Source organism: Acomys russatus, chromosome 5 (assembly GCF_903995435.1).
Source record: "Acomys russatus chromosome 5, mAcoRus1.1, whole genome shotgun sequence".
Taxonomy (NCBI): Eukaryota; Metazoa; Chordata; class Mammalia; order Rodentia; family Muridae; genus Acomys; species Acomys russatus.
The window spans coordinates 8,169,060-8,188,278 of NC_067141.1; the positions used below are offsets into that span (position 1 = coordinate 8,169,060).

Genomic DNA, 19,219 nt, shown 5'->3' on the forward strand with positions numbered 1-19,219 from the left:
GCTGTCTTCATCTCTACCTCAAGGGAATCTATCGCTCTTTTCTGACTTCTTAAAGCACTAGGCACATGTTATACACATATACATTGCAAGTAAACACTCCTACATACACAGTACATCTAAAAAGGTTGGTTCCTGTGCCTCCATTTTAAAACCTACTAATCCGTAATTCTTAAATACTGGATCTAAGCATTTATCACTTTGTTGTTTTTTTAAGAAGCACTTTTTTTTGTTTTGTTTTGTTTTTCGAGACAGGGCTTCTCTGTGTAGCCTTGGCCATCCTGGACTTACTTTGTAGACCAGGCTGCCCTCTGCCTCCCAAGTGCTGGGATTAAAGGCGTGCACCACCACGCCCGGCTTTAAGAAGCACTTTTAAGTGAGCCTAAAGGGGGGAGAGTTTTGCTTGAGATGTGCCAAGATCTGATTTGATACTGTTGGTGACTCAGCACCATGGGTGTACTTGTTTGTCTAAACCAAAGAAGCAGAGTAGCCACTGAATGAATCCCCGAGATTACTAAAAGGATCAAGGATAATGGTGTTGCCCATATCCTTATTAGTGAGGTTTAATGGAGAGAAATAGGTACCTATCTAGAGTAAGTAGGAACTACGTGTCTCCAAGCTTGGAGAACAGTGATTGGGGAAAAAGGTATTATTTATCATCATCTGCCTTTGCATATATAAATGTATGTACATATGTATGCAGTATATTATGTAGCATGCAGTTTGTTATATAATTCTTAGAAAAGAGGAAAGTAAACTACAGGTGTAGAAGAGTGGCAGGGTAGAACCATACAACTTCCTCGTTGATGGGCATATTTTAGCATTTATTTTGTATGGGGAGGTCAGAGGACAGCTTTGTAGGAGTCACTGGTCTCCTTTAAAGTGTGGATTTCAAAGATACAACTTTGGTCAAGTTTGGTGTCAGGTGCCTTTACCCAGTCAGCTAATGCAGTGGCCCATAGGCGGCTTCTCCTAGTAAGTTTGATGTAAATTTAGTTAATGGTGGGATGTGTTTGTGTGTGTGTGTGTGTGTGCATGCTTAAGTGCAGGTGTTCACAGAGTCAAGAAGGAGAGAGCATTGGAACCCTGGAGTTTACGGGCTGTTCCAGGTCTGTGAGGGCAGCTGGTATTTTTCTGAGCTGTCTCTCCCGCCCTCATCTCGTGACTTCAGTCTTCATGTTTTTGTTGCTGGGGACGGAACCTAGCACCCTCAACCTGTTTCTACTCTTTTTTCTTTTTCTCTTTACTCTTTTTTTTTTTTTTTTTTTTTAAAGAGAAACTCTTAAAGCAGATTATAAAGGAAAGGAACTAGAGATAAGGGGCTCTACAACAGTAGTTTCTCCACAGTGGGAGAGCTTGTCAGATCCATTCTATCATGTGTTGAGCATTGAGTTGCGTTGGTAACTCTCATGTTCCAGAACATGATCTGTAAATCTGGTTTTTTGTTTGTTTCTTTGTTTGTTTGTTTGTTTGTTTTGGTTGTTTTTTGTTTTTCAAGACAGGGTTTCTCTGTGTAACAGTCCTGCCAAGGCTAGTACTCTCTAGTAGATCAGGCTGGCCTCAAACTCACAGAGATCTGCCTGTCTCTGCCTCCTGAGTGCTGGGATCAAAGGTGTGTACTGCCATACCCACCTGCCTCAAGTGTTTTCATAGGAGTGTAGTGTAGGCATTCTTGAGGCAGAGATAGGTGGAACTCTGTAAATTTAAAGATAAGTCTTACCATGTTTCTCTTGCTGGCCTGGAACATTCTGTATAAAACAGGCTGACTTCAAATTTTCAACAATCCTATTTTTACCTCCTGAGAAATGAAATTATCGGCATGTACCTACAACGTGCCTAGATAAGTTTTTAGATTTTGTTTTGTTTAAAGATTCTTTTTATTTTCAGTTATGTGTCTGTTTTGTCTGTGTGTGGGTATTTACACAAGAGTACAGGTACCATGGGAGGCCAGAGGGTTTGGAATCCCCCTTGAGCTGGAGTTAAGCCACTTAATACGGTGCCGGGAACCAAACTCAGGTTCCCTGCAAGAATGGTAAGCTCTCTTTAATGCTGAGACATCTCTCTAGCTCCACCCACCCCCCTTTCCTCTTTGAAAAACAATTTTTATCGTTCATTGTACGTATGTGTATGTGCCATCACATGCATGTGGAAGTCAGAGAGCAACTTTCTAGAATTTGTCTGCTTCCACTAAAGATTCTGAGGTTCAGACTCAAGATGTTCAGGCTTGCTGGCCAATTGCTTTTACCCACTGAGCTATCTTACTGGCTTCCAAGTTCTTAAGTTTCTTCTTTGTGCTTTGTTTTTCTTCTGTACACCTTGAAGGCATTGTGTCGGGCAGAAGATGAAGAAGATATCCGTGCAGCTACCCAGGCCAAAGCCGAACAAGTGGCTGAGCTTGCAGAATTTAATGAGAATGATGCGTTTCCTGCTGGTGAGGGAGAAGAGGCCAGTCGGACTGGGCCTGGACCTGAGGATGAGGAGATGTCTAGAGCTGAACAGGAAATTGCTGCCCTTGTAGAACAGGTCAGTATTGGATCCACTACCTCTTCTCTTCATCCGTCATAACTTATGCCAGGACTCAGACTGGTGTTTTTTTGTTTGTTTGTGTGTGTGTGTGTTTTGTTTTGTTTTGGTTTTGTTTTTTTACCCAGCTTCCATGGTGAGAGTAAATCATGGTGAGTTCTGGGCTCTTTTGTATATCAACTTACTCTTTCTTACAGCTGACTCCCATTGAGCGATATGCCATGAAGTTCCTAGAAGCTTCATTGGAGGAAATAAGCCGAGAAGAGCTCAAACAGGCAGAAGTAAGTCGTCTTACTTCAGTAAGAAGTAAAGAAGAGGATAGTGGGTAGCTGCTTATTTCTATTACTATGCCTCTTGCTGACAATAATTGGGCTGTGTTGTTGGTAGGAACAAGTGGAAGCTGCCCGAAAAGACCTGGACCAAGCCAAGGAGGAGGTGTTTCGACTACCCCAAGAGGAAGAGGAAGGGCCAGGGGTTGGGGATGAGATATCTTGTGGAACTAGTGGAGGCAGCCACCGGCGCAGTAAGAAAGTCAAGGCTCCTGAGAGGCTGGGAACTCGTGTCAGTGAGCGTCTTCGTGGAGCTCGGGCTGAAACTCAAGGAACAAACCACACTCCTGTCATATCTGCCCATCCTACCTGCAACACCTTCACACCTCCCCGATGCAGCCCTGTGAGAGAACGAATTCCCAGGCCAGTGCCTAGGCCTCGAACTGCGCCTGCTCCTCCTACTCCTCCTCCTGCTCCTCCTCCTGCTCCTCCTCCTCCTGCTGCTCCTTCTCCTCCTGCTGCTCCTCCTCCTCCTGCTGCTCCTCCTCCTCCTGCTCCTCTTGCTATAACTTCTGCCCTAGCCACAGCTCCTGCTCCCATTTCAGCCCCAAATCCAGGATCCATTCTTCCTGTCCATGTCTTTTCTGCTCCTGTGCCTCTGCTCCAGGTTCCTCCTTGTTCTTCTCCTGCTTGTACCCCTCCTACTGCCTGTACCCCATTACCTTCTTGTACCCCCTCACCAGCTCAAACATCTCTATTAACCTCTGCTTCACCAGCCTCACTTGATTCCCTTTCTGTTCCCATCTCTCCTGGGGTTAGCAACCTCCCCTTGGACTCAGGGGAAGTAGAGCTATGTGCACAAGAGTTGGCACCTATGGAGTCTCTAGAGCTGCCTGCAATGACCAATTCTGAGGCTTCCCTGGTTAGTCTTGTGCCTCCAAAGGATCTTTTGCCAGTGGCTGTTGATATCCTTCCTGAGTCAGAGAAGAATCTTCCTTTTACTCCTGCATCCAGTTCAACCTTAGAGGCTGACAGCATCCCCAATGGTCAGGAGCAGGAGGGGCCAGGTCCTGTGGAGGGGACCAGTCCCACACCACTACCTAGTCGTGAGAAGTTGGCCTTGAGTCTGAGTGAGAGCAATGGGCTGGAGCTCCCACCCCCAACAGCATCTGATGAGCCACTTCAGGAGCTATTGGAGTCTCACAGGAACATGGAAGAAAAAAGAGAGGTTCAGATCCCAGTCTCCAACCCAGAAAAGCCACAAGAACTTGTTAGAGCTGAGGTCACAGCCCCATCAACCTCATCTTCAGCCACCTCCTCTCCTGAGGGTCCTTTGCCTGCCCGTCCCCCACGGCGTCGAACTAGTGCTGATGTAGAAATCAGGGGTCAGGGGTCTGGCAGGGCAGGACAACCCCCAGGGCCCAAAGTGCTTCGAAAGCTGCCAGGACGGCTAGTAACTGTGGTAGAGGAAAAAGAACTTGTAAGGCGGCGGCGACATCGGGTAACTGCCAGCACCCTAGTACCTGGGGTATCTGAAGTTGGCGCCAGTCCAGGAAGCCCATCGACCCACAGTATGTCAGGGCCAGAATCCTCACCACCTGGCAGTGGGCCCTGTGAAGCTGCTCCTCCTACGTCTTCACTGTCCACTCCAACCCAGCATCCCTTCATAGCCTGTCATCACATTGAACCGGGGGTGACTGGTGGGGGTAGCCCAGAGAATGGAGAAGGAGCAGATCTTGCCATCACTCCACCTGCTGTAAAACGTCGGAGGGGGAGGCCTCCCAAGAAGAACAGGTCTCCAGCAGATGCTGGGAGAGGGGTGGATGACGCACCTTCATCCGTCTCTAAGGGGAAAACCAATGGGGTGGACCCAGTCCCTGAGCCTGAGACAGTAACTGTTGCAGAGCCTGACCTCAGGCCACAGTTTGTTCCTGGGCCACAGCCTCTCGGACCCCAGCCAGTTAACAGGCCAGAGCCCATCCTCCTGTCACCTGTGGAGAAAAGACGGCGTGGGCGTCCCCCTAAAGCAAGGGATTTGCCCATTCCTGGGACCATATCCTCTCCAGGGGATGGCAATTTAGAAAACCGGACACAGCCACTCCCTTTCCCAGACCCCCTGACACCACTCCCACCACTCCTAGCCTGTCCCACTACTGTCGCCAACACTGTCACCACTGTTACCATTTCAACGTCCCCACCTAAGAGGAAGCGAGGCCGACCTCCCAAGAATCCACCATCACCGAGGCCCAGCCAGCTCCCTGTTTTGGACCCTGACAGCTCTTCTGTTCTTGAGAGTTGTGGATTGGGGGTGCGGAGGCAACCCCTGGGCCAGGCGGAGAGTGAAGGCAGTTCCTCTGATGAGGATGGAAGCCGCCCTCTCACCCGCCTGGCCCGCCTACGGCTTGAAGCAGAGGGGATGCGGGGACGAAAGAATGAAGGGTCTGTGGTAATGGCCGTAATTCAGGATGACCTGGATTTAGCAGATAGTGGGCCAAGTGGATTAGAACTGACACCACCTGTGGTCTCATTAACTCCCAAATTTCGCTCAACCCGCCTGCGTCCAGGCTCTCTAGTCCCCCCACTAGAAACTGAGAAAATGCCTCGCAAAAGGTCAGGGGCTCCAGTTGGGAGTTCTGGGATGGCGAAACGGGGCCGCTTGCAGCCCCCAAGTCCCCTGGGGCCTGAGGGTTCAGTAGAGGAGTCAGAGGCAGAAGCCTCAGGTGATGAGGAGGAAGGAGATGGAACCCCACGTCGCCGAACTGGTCCCCGCAGGCTCGTTGGGACCACCAACCAAGGGGACCAGCGTATCCTGCGCAGTAGTGCTCCTCCCCACCTATCTATCCCTACTATTAGTCACAGAGGTCGTAAGGCCAAGACGTGAGTGGGCATCCCTTCGTGTAGGTATCCCACCATGGCTGCTTCTCCATGCCCAGGCCTGACTCTGTTAACCACTACTTGAAGTCTTTGAGGGGAAAAAAGCCTCCAGGGAGACATAGGGGGCTGTCTCCCTTTCCACCAAAGTAGGGGGTAGGTAACTGGTTGTCATGGAAATGGGGCTCTTAACAATCCCCCTTCTCTCCTACCCCACATGGCTGGGCAGTGTTAAGGGTGGCAAGATAGTCTCTTTCCCCACCCCCTTGTACTTGATTCCCCAGCTGTCTTTCACAGCCTCAAACCCTTAGGGGAAAGGGGGAGGGGCTTTTCAATGAGGTGGGGTGGGTTTGGTTTTTTGTTTTTTTTTTGTTTTTGTTTTTCTTTCTTTCTTTTTTTTTTTTTTTTTAAAGAAGAAAACATAATAAACTTAGTTTCTGTACAAGCATCCGTGTAAGGAGGCTTCTGATTTTCTGGTCTGGTGGAGGGTTGGGTGGGAACTTGGACATCATTTTTCACCTTCCTCTTGCAATGACTCCATACTTGATCTCTAATCCAAGATTGTATACCTTTGAAGCAGAACATAACCCCTCTCTCAGTCAAGAAAAGGGAAGATTGTCATATCTGATGTGGTAGGCTCAATAGAGTCTGTTTTAAGACTACTCAGACATGCTCTTCTCTGACTCTTGGGCTATCCCTCAGCCCTCCAATACCTTGGAATTCCCTTCAGTCTCCTTGCTCAGGTGCTTCCTTACACTCCTTTCCTCAGGAAGCAGGCACCCTGCATTTGCTCATGCCTGGGCCCTCCTCTGCTCTCCATCTAGCCAAACTGGTTTGAGTTGGCCATGCCCTTCCCAGCTCCCTGGCCTTCACATGTGGCTGGCCCCACAACTCTGCCTTGGCTTGGCCTGGAGCCATGAGTCAGCTTCATCTCCACCCAAGCCAAATCAAACCTGAGACAAGAGCCGAAACTCACAGTCCCTCAAAGCCCATAGCCAGGTAAGAATCTATGTTCATGTTTATAATTTCTGACCTCAACTCCCTGGGCCCTCTTTCTGGGCTCTTCTCATTTCTTACTTCAACTTGCTGTTGCAGCTTTGCCACATGTTTTCTTGCTCTCATCTTTCTGTGTTTTCATTACTTGTACTTAGGAAACACAAGTAATTTCATTTTGTCCAGGCTACAAAAGAATGATTGGACATGAGGGTGGAAAGGTATTTTGATGTGCATAGAGGGCCTGAGAAGGAGTGTTGAAGGTAGTGTGTGTGAGCGGTGAGGTCACTTGGATTCTGTTCATCTGTGCTGTGTGATCTGGGTAAAATGGAGTAAAGTTGGCAAGCAAGCATCATAGCAAAGGAGGTTTCTCATGTTGAGGAGCTGTTTTGAGACAGGATCTTATTTATCCTTCAACTTGGAGCTAGCAATGCTGGCCTTGAAGCTCTTGATCTTTCTGCTTCCACCTGTCCAGAAATGAGATTATAGATGTCTGCCACCACTCCTAGGTTAGCTGGTTTTTGTTGTTTGTTTTAAAGTCTTTGTTTTATTTTTATAAACAGCAAAGAAAAAAAAAAAAGAACTATGATCTTCACTTTCCTCCATTCCTCAGAACTATTTTCATGTCAGGTGTGGTAGTGCTTGTCATTAGTCCCAACACTCAGGAAGCAGAGGCGGGGCGGTGGGGGGAGGGGGGCCTCTTTTAAGTTCTAGGCCAGCCTGGTCTATAAAGTGAGTTGCCAAGACTACATAGAGAAATGCTGTCAAAAAAAAAAAAAAAAAAAGTAAACTGAGCCAAGAATGCCCAGCGTCCAAATCACTGATGCCTAGGGCAGGTGAGCCACAGCTGCATGAGACAAACTCACAGCTGGAAAGCTGCTCTTCTTTGTCTAGTTCAGTATATTTGAGCTGAAAATATAGTGCTGAATCTGAAAAGACAACACACTAATCTGTAAAAAAAAAAAAAAAAAGTTAATGTTTCCAGATGTTCTACTCTTTCAAATGAAAACTTGAAAAGTTACGCTATATTAAGCCCGATTATGACTTCTGAAACATATAGAATATTAAAATATTATATCTTGAAAAAAAAAAAAAACCCAAGCAAGAGGGAGGCAGTCTCTGAATATGTGGCCAGCTTTGTCTAAATAGTGAGTTCCAGGCCAGTCAGGAAAGGGCTAACTAGTGAGACCCTGTCTCAAAGCAAAACAACAAAACCTTAGTCATAAGGTTTTGAGACTCAAGTCTCTTTTGTTTCTCAGTATGCATGGCAGCTTACTTCTCTGTACTTGTTGAAAGAGTACATTTACATATGCTTACCTCCAAAAACTCAGAATCTTAAGCTGATGGAAAGGATTCCAACCATGTAGTCTCCTGGCCTGAGTCACTGAACGAATTTTCCAGTAAGACAGCATTCCTGAGTACAGGATGAGGACACTAGACAGCATGCTTTGAGAAGGGTGGAGTCACCATGCCAGAGCAAGAGCTCATTTGTTGGGCTTAAAAGTACCTTGACTATATCGCCCACAGGTGATGGAGGACGAGGAGAAGGCAGCGGAGAGCTTGGTGAGCAACATGGAAGCTGCTCATTCTCCATCCCCTATCCACTGCTGCTGGCTCCGCCTCCGATACTTGGCAGCTATTAGCATTATCTGTGGCTGTTCTTGCCTGGGAGTCATGGCTCTTGTGTTTGCCATCAAGGTGAGGAATAAAGTTCCTGTGGGAATAGGGGTGGGTATAACGAAATGATTTTGTATATCTGCTCTGTCTACAGTTAAGTAAGCAGTTACTAAATACCTATTGATGCTGAGCTGTGGGCCTAGTGCCAGTCTAAGAATACTTTCAAAGGACCCGTGTCTTATGAAATATACAGTTGTACCAATGGGTAATTAGTAGAATGCCACACACCAATACTATGGTATAGGGGAAGCACAGGATACCCTAGGAACAAAGGAACAAGGAAAGATAGATGGGTGTGTGTGAGAGAGGGGGGAGGATGAATCTATTAAGTGGCTGCCAAAACATCCAAAAGGTGACAAGATAACTTCAAAGGGTTAGTGTACGAGGATGAAAGGACAATCCAAATAAAGGCAGCAGTGTGTACAAAGGCTAAATGAGGAATATTGAGAGTTGACATTAAAGGATCCAGATTCCTGAGGACCTCCTATTCTGTACTTGGGAATTTTGACTTTATCTTGAATAGTGGAGAGCAATTTAAAATCTTTTCAGGGGCATGATATGGTCAGATTTGTGTTTCAGAAGGATCTGCTCTCAAAGACTCCATTGAGGCTGCATCACAAAGGGCAAGACTACAGGCAGACAGTTGAGTAGTTATGAGAACAATATCCAGCTTCTAGAAGAAGCAGTGTGGTTCTTGAGAACCATCTGCACTCCTGTGGCTGGATGCGGGTGGGGTGGCATTGCTAGGAATTGAGCCTAGAGCTCTGCCTATGATAAGTGGATTATCAGTAAACCCAGCACGCGCGCGCGGGCCCACACAAAACCTACTTTAAAAAGGTTCAAACTAACTTAAACACCATTCTGGGATGTATCTTGACAGATACTTTCTGTCACCATAAAATTTTTTCACTGGGGCAAAGTTATTAAAAGGATCCTTCATGATGAAAATGATGGTACCTAGTAGACCAGGAGAGAGAGTTACCTGGATATGACTCATTTGAGTCAAGAATTCCAAAATCTGGCTGGGCGGTGGTGGTGCACACTTTTAATCCCAGCACTCAGGGAGGCAGAGGCAGGTGGATCTCTGAGCTCCTGGCCAGCCTGGTCTACAAAGTGAGTTCAGGACAGATAAGGCTACACAGAGAAACCCTGTCTCAAAACAAAACAAAACCTAAATAAATAAATAATACCAAATTCTGAATGAGTGTGGGACAGGTAGAAAAGAAGGGGAATAGAAGGATTAAAAAGTATTTTGTAGTCCAGAAATGTAATTCAGCAGAGTACTTGGCTAGTATGCATAGGCCCTGGGTTCCATTCACAGACCACAAAGCAAACCCACACCACTAAAAGTAGGCAGGACTGAGGTGAATACTTTATATTGCAGATGAGACAAGAAAGACAAGAAGGATGTAAAGTGTGTGGGTGTGTGATTATAAGGATGATAGCTCAAAAAGTGGAATGGGACAGTGGGCACTTTGGGGCAGAAGCAGGGGGAGAATCTAACTGAGAACCTGCCCCCAACAGGCAGAAGAGCGGCATGAGGAAGCCATATACTGGGGGTCCCGGGCCCGGAAATTCATTCTGGCCAGTTTTGCTGTCTGGTTTGCTGTCCTTTTTCTGGGTCCCCTGCTGCTGTGGCTCCTCTCCTACACCATTGCTCAGGCTGAGTAACCGTGGGTGGCCTTTGCTCAGTCAGTCAAGACCTGGATCCAGTCCAGCAGTTCGGCAGTGCTCAGTTCTGGTGACAGGAGTGGTTCCTGGTTCTTCCTGTCTAGAAGGATGTGGCCTTTCTCGGGAGCCATTGGAAGAGCTCACCTAGGCTATTGAAAGCACCTGAGACTTCAAGGGAGGTCAGCCCGCTCTGTCCTTTCCTTACCCTCTGCTTTGTCTCCCCTGCCCTCCATCCTAGGAGCCTCCATTTAGAGAAAGGGGTAAAAACCGGGCTTGATTTTTATTAGAATTTGTTTTGTAATAAAAACCTTTTTTGGTGGTGAAATACTGTCTAAATGTTCTTTTTCCTGCTTTCCCTTGGGCCTTTGGTGAAGGCAAGACTAAATATTTAAATGATGACTTAAGCCTGCATCTGGCATCTAACTCTACCTCATTGCTCTAAGAGAAGGAAAGGATTTTTTTTTTTTTTTTTTTTTTTTTTTTTCTTTTGGAAGTTTCCCTTGGGGGAAAAAAACCCAGCTTCTCATCTATCAGCTGTGACCCTGAAGTCAAACAAAAAGAATAGTAGTTCTTGCTAGCACACTGTTTATGGAGTAATTACTGCCTGGCAGTGTTCCAGGCGTTGTTTCCATCTTCTGGGACCTCACAATGACTCAGTAGTAGGTACCATTGTGATAGATAGATAGATAGATAGATAGATAGATAGATAGATAGATAGATAGATAGATAGATCGATCTCCTAGGCCCTAAAGCTAGAGAATAGAAGAGATACAATTGAATTCAGACAGTTTGATTTCAGAGGGATGAAAACATTGGATTACAGGCACATCCACCCTATACATTGACAGATATTTATAGAGAGAGAAGGTGGGGGGAGACAGAGGGAGAAAGAGGTTTGTTTTTGTTTTTGGAGACAGGGTTTCTCTGTTATACAGAGCCCTGGCTGTCCTGATTTCTCTGTGGACCAGGCTGGACTTGAACTCACAGAGATCCACCTGCCTCTGCCTCCCGAGTGCTGGGATTAAAGGCATGTACCACCACGTCCAGCTTTATTTTATATTTTTTATCTTGGGACTCCTTATAATATTTTAAACTTTTAGGGTCTGTAAATGTACATCGGATATGATATGTGTTTAGTTCCGTTTTATCAAACCAGGCTGTCCTCAGAGTTGCTGTGCAAGTGCTGGGATTACTGATGTACACCACCATGCTTGACAGGTTTTTAGCTTTTGTTTTTATTTTTATTGTTGGTTGGTTGGTTTTTGGCTTTGAGACTGGGTTTCTCTGTTTCCTTGACTGTCCTTGAACTCAGAGATCCGCCTGCCTCTGCATCCCCGAATTCTGGGATTACACGAGTGCACCACTGCGCCCAACCTTTTGATTTATGTTTTGTTGTTTTAAATTGTTGCTGTTTTGTTCTCTAAAATTACATGGTTTCAACCATGTAGCCACACTAGCCTCGAACTTGATCTTCCTACCTGTTGAGTGCTAGAATTACAGATGTACACCACCACACTCTGCTTAATTTTTTTTTTGTTTTAAAATATAATCAACAAGCAGATTCTGAAACATAATATTTTAAATTAACATCTAGCTAATCCCTGAAAACTACTATTCAAATTGATTATTCTCAGCACTGTAAACCTTAATAGCCTCTAATCATTTATCACAGATAACTACTATTCTGACTTCATGCAGTGCAATTTAATTTTGCTTGCATCTGCTTTATAGAGATGGCTGACAATCAACTAACCAAGAAATAAACAAATGTTAAGAATAGGAATATACTGGTGCCCCATATTTGACCATCTCCCCTTGGTGGCACTCAAAGAAAGAGTAAGCAGGCTACCTAGATGAGACTTGATAGCCTATGACCATATAGTGGGGGAGGAGGTCCCCCTCAGTATAGACCTAGGGGAGCGGAATAGGGTGAATGAGGGAGGGAAAAATGGGAGGATACAAGTGATGGGATAACAATTGGGTTGTAATCTGAATAAGTTAATTAAATAAAAATTAAAAGAATAGGAATATAAGGCTGGGCATGGTGGCACACGCCTTTAATCCCAGCACTCGGGAGGCAGAGGCAGGTGGATCGCTGTGAGTTCAAGGCCAGCCTGGTCTACAAGGTGAGTCCAAGACAGCCAAGGCTACACAGGGAAACCCTGTCTGGAAAAACAAAAAAGAATGGGAACATATGAGGGCTTGAGAGATGCTTCACAGTTGAGCGCTTGTTCTCAGAGAAGGCTGGGTCACTCCTGCTCCTTCCCTACCTAATGAGGCATACACCTCTGTAATGGCAGCTCCAGAGTTCCCAGTGCCTTCTGATCTCTACAGATACCAATCATGCATGTGGTGCACGAACATACAGGCAGCCAAAACATTCGTACACAAAACTCTGCACACAAACACACAAAATCTTAATGGAATACAAGAACACCTTCCTCCTAGGGGCTGGAGGAATGACTCAGGAATTAAGAGCACTCGCTGCTCTTGCAGAAGGCCCAGGTTTTCTTTCAGCACTCACATCTAGCAGCTCACAACTCCAGCTACAGGGACTCCAAACTCTGGCCTCTGTGGGCACACACATGAATAAAAAATAAACTGACTTTATAGAGATGGAGCCATCTATCTTTTTCTTTGTTCTTAACATTGTGTCATAAGTGTTGTGTATAGCTATAGTTTTGTTGCTATGTTATATGAATACATTATAATTTGTTCTTTATCTCTTGGTAGTATTTGTAGTGTTTCTAATTCATGAACACTATAAAACCATGCTATTATGGATATTCGTGTACACATACACACACGCACTTTTGAGACAGGGTCTTACTATATAGCACTGCCTGTCCTGGAATTCAGTAGTTAGACCAGGCTAGCCTCAGCCTCCCTGCGTCCCAAGTAACACCATTTCTGGTTCTTGTACATCTCTTTTGAGGTTCAAGTGCCTCACAAATAGAATTTTTTTAGTGAGAGAGAGACATGGTGGTGGTCATTGTTCCAAAATGTTGTTTTTCCTGAGGAGACATGAATATGTTGTCCCCAGATAGGACACCAACAACAGACCAAGGAATTCATTCAAGTCTAGTATGATCAACCAGTGATCTTACTGGGATTATTTACAGGAACATGAGTGACTCAAAGATAGCTGCATCACTGAAAAGTCCACCTCACCATGAACAATAACAGCTCATGAAAGCTGTATCCCTACAACTCCTGTACCAAGAGTTTTTCTCCTTAGCAGTTCTTTACTGGTTGTGTAGCATAAGAAAAGACTTCATGAGTCTAAAACTTTGTAACCTTCCCCCTTGCCCCTCCCCCCATCTTTGTCTCTCAACAGGAGTTCTCTCTGTGTAGCTCTGGCTGTCCTGCTGCTTTGTAGACCAGGCTGGCCTTAAACTCAGATCTGCCTGCCTCTCTCTCCTGAGTGCTGGGATTACAGGCATGTGCCACTGCCGGCTATCTTTCTCATTTTTTTTTTCTTTTTTAAGATTTATTTATTGTATATGAGTGCTTTATCTGCAGAAGAGGGCATCAGATAATATTATAGATGGTTGTAAGCCACCATGTGGTTGCTGGGAATTGAACTCAGGACCTTAACCACTAAGCCATTTCTCCAGCCCTATCTTTCTCATTCTTAAGAGCCTCCTTTCTTGCTGGGTGTGGAGGCGCACGCCTTTAATCCCAGCACTCGGGAGGCAGAGGCAGGTGGATCTCTGTGAGTTTGAGGCCAGCCTGGTCTACAAAGTGAGTCCAGGACAGCCAAGCCTACACAGAGAAACCTCGTCTTGAAAATCAAACACAAACAAACAAACAAAAAAAACCTCCTTTATCTTCAGGGGAAAATCTTTCAGGTAGGTGGGAACAGCTGCACAACACTGCACCCCTTTAGTTCTTCTGATACCTTCTTTTCATCTCTTTGAGGATATTCCCTGAGGGTTTTTGTTTGTTTGTTTGTTTTTGTTTGTTTGTTTTTGCAGGGGGTGGGGTAGGGGAATGATAGCAGCGCCTGATTATTTTCTTCCATTTTTGGTTTAGAAGTGCCACAGTGCCACAGTGCCACAGCAACAATCACTTATTTTCAGTAGCATGACTGGCTCTGAGAGTCTGCTGATTCCTGCAAAAAGTTCCCTGGGCTGGACAGATGGCTTTGCAATTCAGAGCTTGTACCACCCTTGCAGAGGAACTGAGTTCAGTTCCCAACGTTCTAGGGAACCTGGTGCTGTCTGGCCTCCACAACAGGGATGCACACAGACATATACAAACACATAACTATGACTGAGGCTGACCACAAGAACCTATGGATATAAGCAAAAAATATTGTACAGCATCCCCACGTTGTCCCTTCTGATCTTTTTTTAAAAAAAGAAAAGAAAAGCTAGCAGCAATGGGGCTCACAGCTCAGTTCAACCTGATTTCTCCATATCTTAGAACCAATGTGGTGTTTTAGCAATAAACTTGCTATCAAGTTTAGAGATGTAACCAACAGCAGTGACAGTGGCATCTGTGTTTTGCAAGGCTCCAGAGGCTTTTCTGGCAATGGCTCACACCTCACACCAGAATTTTTATCTAATGAGCTTTATGGCTTCAGAGAGTGTCTTTTTCTTGCCACTCTGGGTGCCCCTATGGAAATTATTTCACTGTGGTTTTTACTGTTCCCCCAGTTTTCCAAGTCTGAGACATTCAAGGACTAACATACAATGAAACTTTATCACAGAGGACTAATTAGCAGGCTCCCTAAAGTTCGCTTCAGCAGAGTGTATTCTGAAAGCATTACCAAGATCCAATACGATATCTGAATCAGTTCATCAGAATACTGTTAGGTATAGTAGCACAGATGGGAGACAGTACCCATCCACAATTCCCATTTTCCATGAGCATCTGGTCTTCTCACTCTCTCTGTGCTGATGCATCGTCTCATATGCATCCCACATCACCCTGCCATCCTGTATGGTCTCAGTAGGGCATTGCTTTGGGCCAAAAGATGCATGTGTTAGCTGACTACACTTGCCGCTAGAGCCAGCTTTGCCAGTGTCTGACAGGCTCTGAACTTGGGTTATGACCACCACCTCTCCACTGACCACACCTAACTGCAAATAAACTCTGTATACCTTTTCATATGGGAGTAATGTTCTTTGGTAAACTGTTGTTCTTGAGACAGGGTTTCTCTGTGTATCCCTGGCTGTCCTGGGTTTGCTCTGTAGACCAGGCTGACCTCAGACTTACCTCCCAAGTGTTGGGATTAAAGGTGTGCACCACCTCTACCAGGCATGTCTCAATTTTGTTGTTGTTTTGTTCTCATTTTTCCCCCTTGGGTTTTTGGTTGGTCTTTTGGTTTTTCCAGACAGGGTTTTATCTGGACTTGCTTTGTAGACCAGGCTGGCCTCAAACTCACAGCAATCCACCTGCTTCTGCCTCCCGAGTGCTGGGGTTAAAGGCGTGCGCCACCCACACCCGGCTCTAAATTTTTATTTTATATCTGAGTTTGCATGTATGTGTGCCGTGTGCTTCCTAATGGCCAGGGAGATCAGAAGAGGGTGATAAATACGCTGAACCTGAAGTTACGGGTTGTTGTGAGCCACTGTGTGCTGGGAACCAAGCCCTTGTCATCTACAAAAGCAACCATGCCCTTAACTACTGACTCCCATTTTTATTGATTTTTGTGTGTTGTGTGGAGGGGGCTTCAGAACAGCATGCATACAGAAATATGAGGACAGTGTTCAAGAATTCGTTTTCTTACAACTCATGGGACCTAGGAATTGACTCAGACTGTCAGCGGCAGGAATTTTACCCACTAAACTACCTCATAGCCTCCTTGTTTTGTTTTTAAGATTGGCTCACATATTCCAGGCTGGCCTTGAACTCCTGCCTCCACTTCCTATGTACTGACAGACATGTTACCAAGCCCTGGTACAGTAGTTTTTAAATGATCCAGACAGCCCCCTTGGTCTTTTATTCATCCCCTATGATTGTTTTCTTATAAACTTGATTTACATGCCCCACTATTTGGCCTCTGCAAAAGCTACAAAAGCGCCATTACAGCCCTGAGGTCTTTGCCAGATTAACTTGTTTTTCCCTCATGTCTCTTGTGAAAATAGTTCTGTCAGTCCAGTACACTGGACACTAAATAGTGATGCTTGGATGTCCAATTTCCCTATCATTTTCTCGTGGTTTTCAGAGAGAGAGAGGGCTTTAACCAGTGAAAAACCAAGTTGCTATCTTCTATGAACTAGCCCACCAGGGGTTCTTTTCTCTTCATTGCCTCAGATTATGCAAATTAAACATAATTTAGTTTCTCTGCTCCTCTTCACTCATATTCCATCCATCCCATCTGTGTCCCACAGCCTTACTTCACAGGCTATTAGGGGGAAATTTAATTTGTTGCTTAAAAATATTCTCCAGGGCCCACAAGAATGCCCAAATTATTTATTTGGGGGGATTGGTTTTTCGAGACAGGGTTTCTCCGTGTAGCCTTGGCTGTCCTGTGCAAACCAGGGTGATCTTGAACTCAGAGATCTGCCTGCCCCAGCCTCCGTGAGTGCTGAGATTACAGGCATGCACCACCACACCCTGCCAGAATAAAATTTTCTGTCACCAAGCCTGACAACGTAAATTTGATACTCCAGACCCACACTGCAGAAGAAGAAATCCAACTCCTGCTACATGTCAGCTGACCTCACACTGGCATGTGCATGCCCACACACAGTGCATATATACACATAGCATGTAATTTAAAAACAGTCATTTTTCCACTCCCAGGTCAGATACAGTTTTCCCTGGCTATCATAGTTGACTAGACTGTTAACTATGTGCCCCAACTGTACGCTGAATTAATGGTTTTCTGTTTTTCTGTACTGAAGGTCAGATCCAGGCAATATCTTCTGTTACTACTGCCTCTCTCCCTCTTTTATTTCAAATTTCTCCTATGAGTTCCAGGTTTTTGAAACTCAAGAAGAATATAAGGAACTAGTTTGTACTCTCTTCATAACAAGCCAATATATTTACTGACAAGTCAGAAGCTATTGCTAGTCTTTGCCTCCTTGTAATACCTCTATATAAGCAATTTCTTCTGAGCCTTGGCTGTGTCATATTGCCCACAGACAAGGCCACAGAACTGCCGTCACAGTCTGCTTACCGCCCCATGAAACACAAGATACTTTGAGGGGCATAACATTTATTCCTCTAGCCTATCAGCTGCCTTGAATTGTTTCCATTCATCAAAGAGAGATAACAGCCAATTACCCTGGAGCTTCCTCCCAAAGATGCCCTCCTTTCAGAATTCTGAGCCTTGGCTGCATGTCTTGTTACTCACTTCAGGGAGCGTGCATCTGCCACCATAGTAAGGCGGCACACAATTCTCTACCACACAGGAGTAGGGTGGTCATATCAGGATCTCCCCTGCTGATGATTTCAGCTGCGTGTCTGGTCCCCATGGAGGGGCCATGGAACCACATCTGCCTATTCAGATATTTTATTTTTTTCCTGAGACAATGTTTCTCTATGTAGCCTTGGCTGTCCTGAGCTCTTTGTAGACCAAGCTAGCCTCAAACTCAGAGCAATCTGCCTGCCTCTGCCTCCCTGAATGCTGAGATTAAAGACATGGGCCACTACACCTGGCTACTTTCTCCCGCACACCCCCCCCCCCCCCCCCAGTGCTTGGAATCCAGCTTGGCTCTGTTCATTCTGAGGAGGAATTCAAAAACTAAGCTATATCCCAAGTCCTACTGTCATCTTAAAACTATGTTCTGGTAAAGCATAGTAAACACGTAGTAAAACCCACAGATACGGGGATCCATATCTCATTATTCATGTCCTTAGTCCAAAGATCCCTGGTTCCTTTATTGGCAATTAATAGAAATCAGTGTTATACTCTGTAGGGGAGGGAGATGTTTCCTAGGTTCTGCTTCAACGTCTTTTCAGAGATCAAACCTGGAAAACATAAAACTATGTTTTTAATCGGTTTTTCATCATTACTCAAATTTCACCTGTAGGGTTCTTCCTTTAGTTCCAGATTCCATATTCTCATAGGAAGACTCTTGGTTCCTAATTATAATGACTACCTTTAATTTGACTAATTTCAGAATAATTATTCCCTATACACCAATAACAGGCCTGCATAAGAAAGTTCAAAAAATTTTGCAACTTGTTAAAATTAAACCTGATGAGAGATCAGCAGCAAGGCACTCCATAGAAGTTAACTTGTCTTCGTTACAGAAAAAGCTGCTGAATGATTATTCTATAGTCTAAGCATTGAGTGAACTTTTGATCTCAGCACTCAGGAGACAAAAGCTGGCCAATCTTTGGGAAATCCAGCCCAGCCTGGTCTGCACAACAAATGAATTCCAGGCTAACAAAGGCTACATAGAGAGACACTGTCTAAAAAAAAAATGAATTCCAGGCTAACAAAGGCTACATAGTAAGACACTGTCTAAAAACCAAAAGATGATCATTTCTCTTATGCTGGAATGTAGCCTCAAGCAGCTTGCTTTTTTCACTGCTGTTAGTCCACAGCCTAGGATTTAGGATTTAGCTGACTTTGAAATCACTCCTGGCAGAACCATACAACCGAGTTAAAGCAGAAAGCTTCTGGAAGACTGGTAAAGTGTACATCTAGACTATGACCAGAAGGAGCCAGCTGCCCCAGAGTGATAAGCGTTATCCTGGACGTCCCAGTTGGCAGCAGATGGCCAAGCTGCGTATGTATGCGCATTTCGCTGTTGTGTTTCTTTCCGTTTTTCGAGACAGGGTTTCTCTGTGTAGCCTTCACTGTCCTCGAATTCGCAAAAATCCGCCTTCCTCTGCCTCCCCTCGTGCTGGGATTACAGGCGTGCGCCCGGCTGGAACAGTCTATTATAATAAACCGAATTAGGATGAGGATTCCAGGAGGAAACTGAAAACGACTTGTCCCAAACCACGAACTGGGCACAGCGAGCTTCTGCAAAGATACTTCCGAGAACCTAACTTCCGTGTCCCTTGTCCCAAACCAAGAACTGTGCACACCGAACTACTGTAAAGATATACTTCCGGTAACCTAACTTCCGTGTCCCGTACCATACCTGTGGCAGAAGAGAAAGGCAAATACTACACATTGAGTGTTTCTGAGGTTCCTCCTTATGGTGGAGACCTTAAGGGAACTTCTAGTTCCAAAGTCCGGGCTGGCCCTGGAATCCCGGCTTCCTATTGGACTGCCACTTTCCAATCTGCAGGGTTGCTAAAGCAGT

General features: G+C 45.3%; 2 protein-coding genes across 3 annotated transcripts in view; both read left to right on the plus strand.

The window, feature by feature from the left end:
- Srcap (Snf2 related CREBBP activator protein) overlaps positions 1-6,025 on the plus strand; it is a 56,039-nt gene extending 50,014 nt beyond the window's left edge. Inside the window, exons 32-34 of the mRNA XM_051145342.1 lie at positions 2,320-2,520; positions 2,718-2,801; positions 2,908-6,025. Coding sequence (XP_051001299.1) covers positions 2,320-2,520; positions 2,718-2,801; positions 2,908-5,670 — 3,048 coding nt within the window. The 3' untranslated portion in view covers positions 5,671-6,025. The remainder of the gene's footprint in view (positions 1-2,319; positions 2,521-2,717; positions 2,802-2,907) is intronic.
- A 374-nt stretch (positions 6,026-6,399) lies between these two features.
- Positions 6,400-10,409, plus strand: Tmem265 (transmembrane protein 265). 2 transcript variants are annotated; one of them, XM_051145341.1, is made up of 3 exons: positions 6,400-6,659; positions 8,181-8,351; positions 9,855-10,409. In XM_051145341.1, the coding sequence occupies exons 2-3, from the start codon at positions 8,184-8,186 to the stop codon at positions 9,999-10,001; spliced, it is 315 nt and encodes a 104-aa protein (XP_051001298.1). In that variant the 5' UTR covers positions 6,400-6,659; positions 8,181-8,183; the 3' UTR covers positions 10,002-10,409. The 2 variants fall into 2 exon arrangements, with proteins under 2 accessions (XP_051001298.1, XP_051001296.1); XM_051145339.1 differs by lacking the exon at positions 6,400-6,659 and adding an exon at positions 7,228-7,283.
- The last annotated feature ends 8,810 nt before the right edge of the window (positions 10,410-19,219 follow it).